General features: G+C 44.1%; 1 protein-coding gene across 1 annotated transcript; it reads right to left on the reverse strand.

Annotated features, from left to right (window-relative positions):
- Positions 1–494: 494 nt before the first annotated feature.
- LOC103583344 (tumor suppressor p53-binding protein 1-like) lies at positions 495–8,387 on the reverse strand (the record flags this gene model as incomplete). Its single annotated transcript, XM_008564682.1, has 6 exons — positions 495–1,117; positions 2,889–3,104; positions 3,500–3,691; positions 6,511–6,941; positions 7,241–7,390; positions 8,065–8,387. Coding segments are annotated over 6 exons (1,695 nt in total), but the record flags the coding sequence as incomplete, so codon positions are not given.
- Positions 8,388–8,704: the final 317 nt, after the last annotated feature.

The raw sequence follows: 8,704 nt of genomic DNA on the forward strand, positions 1-8,704 counted from the left end.
AGCATAAACCTTAACTGCAACTCCCTAATCACTCTTCCCATGTCCTTGTACACGACTGAAATTGGTGACATATATAGTTCTGGTTAATTAGGAAAGCATTATCCACACATCCGAAATTTCCAACCATTACGCACCTTCAGTGGCGCTATTTAATGACAACCACATTCCCTAATTTGATCTCCAGTTGGGAGAACATCACTCCATCTGACCTTTAGCCTTGATGGACACATTTGGATACTACTGTCAATCATATTATAGTGTATACATTTGTATCTGCTCAATCTCTCTCCTATATCACACTTTTCAGACTGTTGAAATAATTTTTACCTTTCCCCACTGCAACTTTCACTCAAACACTAAGTAACAGACAACACAGAAATGTAATATATAGATTTAGTATAAGGTTGAAGAGAGTTGAAAAGGCCTAGAAGTGATTTCTTTCTAATAACCCCGGGGCATTGGAAACCTCACATTCCCAATCTTACACTCAGACCTCAAGAGAATGAACCTCACCCTCTACGTGGGTTTGCTCTGGCAGTTGCCCCTAGAAAGACAAATGGGAGAGATGGCAGGGCATTTAGAAACCTGATTGACTACGACAGTTGTAGTATGGTAAAATGAACATGGTGTTCTAGTCCCAAGTCTGCCATTATTGTGGGCAAGAAGCAGTTATTTAACTTCTCCAAGCTTATTTCCTCATCTGTAAAATGGATAAGATCTATCTCCCATCTGCCTCACAGGATTTTGAGGAAACACTCACTGAGAAGAATTTTATGAAAACAGTTTACAAACCAAGAAGCAGGGTACAAATCAATATTCACTTCCCTGACCAAGATCCCAGTTGCAATTGCTCTGTCTCCTCCACATATGGCAGAGCCCCCAGGACTTCCTAGGGCCTTACCCTCCTCTTCCTCACTGCTTCCCGTAGGACCATCTGGCAGTTTGGAGCGGCTGGCCAATTTGTCACTGGTAGTGGCCATGGTGAGGAGAAAGGCATAGCCCAGAAACAAGGTCTTGTTGAGGGGCAAAGGCCCTCTCTGCTCTTCCAGGACAGAGGGTTCACCTGTGTTGTCCCCACTCTCACAGGGGCTCACAAACTCTCCTGCTCCCACCGCACCTGGGAAGGACAGAGGCACAGTTACTAGAGGGATACAGACCATTGCCTGAGCAAAGGCCCTAGGACCAAGCATGATCTGATGGCTAGGCAATGTTCTGATGAACATTTCTGAGCTATGAACAAAGACCACTGCTATGGCCAACCATTCTAAATAGCCTACAACCTAGGACCAAATTTACAATGAAGACAAATTTATATATTTAAATTTTAGAGTCATGACAATGTATAGTTTTCATTAATGAAAATCAACTAGTATTGTTTTTATATAGGCAAACCAAATACTTCTGAGGTCATCTGAAGAGTGAGGTGGTTCTAATTCAGAGTAGGTGAGTGTGAAAAGTGTTTGGAAATCTTCAGCCCACTTTCTCTGCCCAGTGCTCTGATTTCCCCCAGGGTATGTGAAATTTTGAAGCAGCCTTAAAAAACAAAACAAAACACTTTTTTATTACCAAGAAATATCCCCAGCAGATCCTCCCACCCCATCTCTGACCCTCAGCAGAGTGGCACAGAGAATACTTGGTAATAAAGTATTTTTACGCATAGGTGGAGCAACTTCAACACAGCCTGCTTCAACTTTCCCAGTTTCCAATACTTGGGTAGGTAAGTGAACCAGCCAGTCCTAGACTCCCAGAACACCCATGCTAGGAGTGCCCCAACAAGTCCTGAAGAAGAAAACATACCTGACTTGGAGAAACTGAATCGCAGGTTCATTAGGAGGCTAAGATGACAGACACGTCATGCATGCCTCCCTAAAATAAAACCAGCAGCAAGACAACAGTCTCAGAGGCAATATGATGTACACATATGAGGCTGGACTTCGAAGTCTTGACTGACTGAGTTTGAATCCTAGTTTACTTTGTCCCCTTAGGAAAGTTAACCAACTTTTCTGTGCCTCAGATTCTTCAACTAGAAAACATATTTTAGCACCTATACTTCACAGGAATTATATAAGAGGTAATATGTATGAGGAACTCAGTTCCATGCCTCACACAGTAAATATTCAATAAAAGTTAACTATTGTTTTTAAATACCCTGAAACATAGCAACGATGTTGGGCAGATAAGGAGATGACACAACTCAAATACAGAGGAAACAAAAGGAGCTCTGGTGCCAGGACAATGTACCAACCAATGGAATTTCATCAGTTTGTTAGCCCGAGAGAGTAGCATCAGGGCAGAGACTGAGGGCTTTACTTCTGTATCTGCAGAACCCACAGCCGCATTGTCTGGGTCATAGCAGAGACTTAATAAACAATAGATGGATTGACCTCCTCTCTTAATATCAAACATCAGGGACTGGAAAGGGGTTGTTTGAGGGAAAGTGGGAAAAGGGGAGGTACAGGCTGAGGTACAACCTTTTTATAGGAAGTTTGAGAAAGCCAGCGAATCCTTAGCACAAGGGAGAGGGGAACAGAGTTTCCAGGAAGCAGAAGATGATGCAGGCAAAGGAAGAGATCTAAGACAAATTTCACCTACTTTGAATCTGCTTAAAATTTAATACTTCTTCCCTCCCTCCTAGAACCCACACAAAGACAACTAATGTTTGTGATCAAGACCTGGCCTCCTATGTACCCCTACTGGCTGCTGAGAGGACGGAGGTTAGGGGAATATAGTAAGCTGCCTCTGACTACCACCTGTAGGCTTGTACTGGACCCCAACTTTGTAGCCAGGACAAAGGAGCCATTGCCACATATTAGGCTCCATCTTTACAGCAGGCGACCCCGCATTCTGCTGTAGTCTGGAGGGAGAATGAGGTCTGAGGGAGCACTCACCAGGTTTCACAGCAGCAGACTTGCGGCCTCGCTTGGCGGGAGACCGTTCCTCTTCAGAAGTGACAAGTTTTCTTTTGCCTGAGAGAACGCCCATGGAGGCACGAGGACTTTCTGTGATCTTACGGGTAGGGGTTGTGCTGCTGCTGCTAGAGGCAGTGGGGGTGGCTGGGGAGCTGATGTTACTGCGCCGTTTTCGCTTCCCTTCCACCAAATTATCTACAGTAGGATACACCAAAGGTTGGTCAAATCCCATTATCTGAGGCCCTGAACTCCAAGAAGCTGGGCAAAGTCTGATTTAGATACCACAGTGCCCTTTCCGCCACTTCCCACGGGGGCAGGAAGCCTCTTTTTAAGGCCATCATATTTTCTGTTCCATTGGTCCCCTATAGAACTGGGGAGGCCAGAAAAACCTTAAGGACTTACTATTTGGTACTGGGAAGGAAACAGATAAGGCAGTAACACTAGAAAATGACAGCTCACCACCATCTGAGAAGCCACATACAGGTAAAATAAGAGTTAGGGAAACATTACTGATTGCTCCAGAAACCACTCCTCCAACTGTAGGCAGAGCAGGGACCCAAACACAGTTGTTCAGGAAGCAAAATTCTTACCCAAGCTGATATCTGCTGCCTTTGTGAGGGGAGTTATTGCTTCATATGGGCCAAGCCCATACTGCTCTCTCAGTCTGTTTCCTTGCTCCAAGGACAGAATGACAGCCATTCGCTTATACCACTTCCTTTGGCCTTCTTTTTCAATGCTGTAGTACAATTCCCCAGACTCCTTCCTATGCCCTTTCACCACTCCTGGGGAGAAAAAACCAAAAGAAGCTTGCTGTTGTTTAAGGCTGCATAGCACCATCTTACAAGGGCCTCAGGGAATTCAGAGACCCCTGAAGTTAGGACTTAACAAAATTCTGGTTGTCAATCCCAAACAGTAACAACACTTAGAATATATGTAACTACTACTCTGGGATTAGAACAAGGTAAATTTCTGGACATAATCCAAAGCCAGCCTTTATGGATTGTTAGTGGTTCAAATGGTTCCCCTGAAGCGAAATGGCATGTGGTTTCCTGATGGTCCCATTATAACTTACTAAACTCTTCCTTCTTGGTTTCTTTGGAGGCTGAGTGATAGGTCTTTAGTTAAGCTGTAGGTAAAAAATGACACTATTCTGAGAGAGAGCGTGTGTGTGTGTGTGTTTGTATCTGTTGTGCAGCAAAATCAGAATAGAGATATAGAACATAGAAAGGAAAAAGCCTAATCTTCCCTCCCTATTTACTTCCTGCTCTTGCTCTGATTCAGAACCTGAAGATAAGTCCTTTAGTTTAGAAGGAATACAATGTGGGATGTACAGGGAAACTGGGCTACAATTCAGTAGACCTGGCCTGGTTCTAATCCTGCTGCTATACCAGGCTGTGTGATCCTGGGCAAGACCTGTTTTCAATCCTGTGAAAGAGGACACTCCTTCCCCTGTACCAACCAATAAACAATTTAGAGGACAAACACACACAACACATGTATAATATAAAAACAAGACATTACTCTGAACACTATCTCATTCCTATGAATGGAAGGGTCCATTTGTTCTCTCCCATTAGCCCATGCTTGAATGAAGGGCTAAAAGAAATCCAGAGCCAACCCCACCAAGGAAAACAACATACGGGAGAAGGCAGGCCTCAGTTCTCTCCTTATCTATGCCACAGAATCACTCTTGCCCCTCGCTTATCTCCTAGCTTAAATCTCTATCACTAACTAAATCACAAAGACTACCTCAAAAGCATAAAGAAGCCCAAAGCCAACAATACACTTCACACTAATGAAGAGCTACTAGAACTAGAAGCAGTCTAATGTTGATAGTAGTAGATAGCCTCAATAAATGGACACAGAATCTCCACCCCTTGATGTCATGATTCACTTTGCATACAGAATTATCTATCTTTGTTTTAAAAGAGCCAGTGTGGGCCTCCAAGAATGGCTTTATACCTGAAAGAGAAACTAATACATTTGACACACGAAAACTGAGTCATAGGTCATAAAAAACCCCAATCCATGTGCTACTTAACTGATGGCACATTAGCTAAAAGTGTTATCCAGAACTAGAAAATAAAATGGCTCATTTAACAATGAAACAAAGGGGCAAACAGCAACTACTCAGAGGATTCCAAATACAAGAGAGCCTGGAGAGACTTCAATCGAAAGGCTTTTTTGCCAATTGTATCCCACTTCATGTTCAAAAAAATCCCCACAAAGGATGTTTTTAAATGACAAACACAAATAGTTAGCTTCAAATTAGTTCATAGAAAGGAGACAATATATTCAAAGAACTAGCACATGAAATAGTAATAACAAACACAAATCCCTGACCATCACCAAATACTAGCTATTTCAAAAATAAAAATAAGGGGCCGGCCCGGTGGCGCACTGCTACAGTGCGCCGCTTGAGAGCGCGGCGGCGCTCCCGCTGAGGGTTCGGATCCCACATGCAGACTGGTTCCCGCTCACTGGCTGAGCGAGGTGCAGGCGCAGCACCGAGGTTTGCGATCCCGTTGCCGGTCCTGGTCCGGTACGGGCGCGACACTGAGGGTTGCGATCCGTTGCCGGACATGAAAAAAAGATAAAAAGGAAAAATAAATAAATAAATAAATAAAATAAAATAAAAATAAAAATAAAAAAGCACCATTCTTCAAACCAGAGAATAAGTGGTGGGTGTGCAGGCATACAAACAAAGCACTAACAACTTCCTTTTAAGCAACAATATCTCAACATATCTGCCACACTCACCCACCAGGCTCCCATCAAGGTCAGTAGTCAGGTTATAATTCAGTGGTTAAAGAACAGAATATGGAAAGAGAAAAACACTAACTTAAATGTGGAGAGATACAGCTAACACCAGTGTAATCATGTAGTATGTGCCATGTGGGTGTTACACACATCACACCCAGCCTCCATATGATAAGATGAAAAGGGTACTTCACCTCTGTGGCATTCTTTTAAAAAACCCGTAACTCCAGTTTAATGAGAAAACATTGAACAAACCTAAACTGAGGGACATTCTACAAAATACCTGACCAGTACTCCTCAAAATTGTCAAGGTCATGAAAAACAAGACTGAGATTGCCACAAATCAGAGGGGACCAAAGGACACATGACGACTAAATGCAATATGGTATCCTGGAATGGACCCTGGAACAGAAAAGGACATTATGGAAAAGCTGATGAAATCCAAATAATGCCTGGAGTTTTGTTAATAGTAATGAACCAAGGTTGGTTTCTTGGTTTTGAAAAATGTACCATGCTAATGTAAGATGTTAATATTAGAGAAAGCTGGGTAAAGGGTATACAGGAACTCTTAGTACAAGCAGTACTCTGTACTCTGCAAATTTTCTGAAAATCTAAAACTATTCCAAAATAAGAAGTTTATTCAAAAACAAACAAGCATCGAATGAACAACCAACAAAAAAAGCAAGTGGCATGAGTAACCAGTGATGTAGGAATGGAATTTCTGACTTTAGAGACCCCCTAAAAGTAATCAGGCTGAGGTAAATATCTTGGTAATTACTGACAGAACAGAGTATTTCCACAGGGCACAGTAAATCTCTACAGACTCTACTTCTCTTATTACCTGCACTGAAATACTCATCCTCCGAGAGGGCTGTCACTTCAGTATCCAGTGGGATGGGGTCACACAAGAGAATGTCTTTGCCCAGCACATCACACTCGTACCCATCATCAAAGAGCAATTTATACTTTCCAGCTCCAACATCTCGAGTGATTTTCCCAGAGTAAAAATAGCCATTGGATGACCACTTGGCTACAACACGGAGCCCTACAAAGCTGTTCCCTGAAGAGGAGGGATCTAAGCCATCAGAGGTGCCAGCAGGAGCCTGAAAAGGAATTTCTGGAGAGTCACTACGACGCAAAGCACCAGGAACCATGTCTGCTCGTCTGGCAGAGTCTGGCACTCGGGGCACAATACGGGTAAAGGATTTATCATCTGGCGACATGCTGGGTGAAATGTCCTCTATGCCCAAGGGGCCAGGCACAGCTGCTTCTCTAAAGAAAGATAAGAGATAGGAGAAAGCAGTGAGAATAAGAAGACAGAAGTACATAACTACCAATTTTCCTACTCCTTTTGTCCAGGGGTCTCTTCAGCCCATTCTTTGATAACCCCATCACAGGCATGAGCCTGGTGTCTCAGTGACCTCACTCTGATCCCTGCCCACTCCCCAGTCAGTGTGGGCCCCTTTTCTCCCTCCTGAAACCCCACATACTTCTACTCCCCTCTCTTTTCTCTACTCCCTTTTTTTCCTGAACAAGTCATAGACTAAGTACATCTCACACTACCCGGGTACCTGGTTCCAGTGGTCCGAGAAGGCGGGCGGCCCCTTCGCCCGCGCCCACGAGGCGTGACTGGAGCCTTCCCTCCCTGTCTGATGCCAAGGCCTGCATCACCATCCTCCTCACACACTGGCGCCCCTGTCTGACTGACCCCTTTTCTAGGACTAGAGAATGAAGACAAGTTAGTCTGATAGCACCTGCTACTGGATCCTTTCTTCACAATCTCCCCTTGGCCCTCAGACTACATGCCAGGCCTACATGTGCTGGGTCTTCAGGGCAGTAGGAAGCTGGTTCACACACCCCCCATCAAAATCTCAACCAGGGAGTGGGGAGTGTAGGATAACAGGTAAAGGACATCCTTGTCTATGTAAGTCTATTCCCTCCTGATAAAGCTTCCTACTGCTGCCCTCAAAAACAGCACACCCATTTCTTCCCGCCTTCTCTACTTCAGACTATGGACACCTGCAGGAGATGAAAAAAACCTAGGGGATGCATCAAGTTGGGGTCACTACCTCAAACTTCCTGTACTCCCAACCAAAACGTGTAGGCTGCAGAATATAGGAATGGTAGGAGCATGTGCCCATCAGTCCCAAAGTCCCCTTGCCAGTTTTCCACATTCTTCTCAGGGGCTTCTTTGCCAATGAAGTCACCTGCCACAGGGTTCCATCCTCCCTCCCAAGCAAACCCAAAATAGAAGAACAAATGGTGAGGAAAAGGAGTTAATTTATCCTAGATCAAAGATGGGAGATTTCCCATTACTCCCCTTTTCCTGTGATATTAAAATGTCAGCAACCCTGCCCCTGTTGTGGCTCTCTCTCTCTGGAGACCCTGTCTGCACCTCAGTTTTCCTGGGCCTCCTCGGGAGCTGGGTAAGGCAAAATCTGTGGGTTCTGTCCCGCTGGTTTTCCCTTTGAGTGATCCGGCTCCTCTCCCTGAGCTGCCACTGCTGTGCATGGCTGAGAGACTTGTCCCGCTTGATGTGTGGTGTAAGCTGGATGCCTTGGAGGAGAAGGAGCTGATGTCTCCCAGGTCACCCGAGGAGCCCCCAGTCTGTGAAGGGGAGACTTCAGTTTCACACTCCTGACACTCTACAATTGGCTCTTCAGTCTCCTGCAAGGAAGAAATGAATACAGAATCTAAAGAAGCCACAATAACATAATGCTAACATGATAGATGGAAAATCCTAGAGATGGCAAGAAATTTCAATTCAGAAAGGTGGAAATCAGCACAGAACTTTCTGGAATAACGGAAATGTTCTATATCTCTTTTGAGCAGTGGTTACATAAAATTATCAAAAGCCACTGAACTGAACATTTAACATCTGTTCATTCTACTGGGAATATGTTTTATCTCAATAAAAAATAAAGTGATACTAGATTGCAGAGAAAGAAATCTCTTTACTGAGCTAAGTTAAACTATCTTAAATTATCTTTTTATTTGACAAGTTCACAACCTCTGGCTGCCAGCAAGGATTCTAA

Source organism: Galeopterus variegatus, unplaced genomic scaffold (assembly GCF_000696425.1).
Source record: "Galeopterus variegatus unplaced genomic scaffold, G_variegatus-3.0.2 Scaffold22002, whole genome shotgun sequence".
Lineage (NCBI taxonomy): Eukaryota > Metazoa > Chordata > Mammalia > Dermoptera > Cynocephalidae > Galeopterus > Galeopterus variegatus.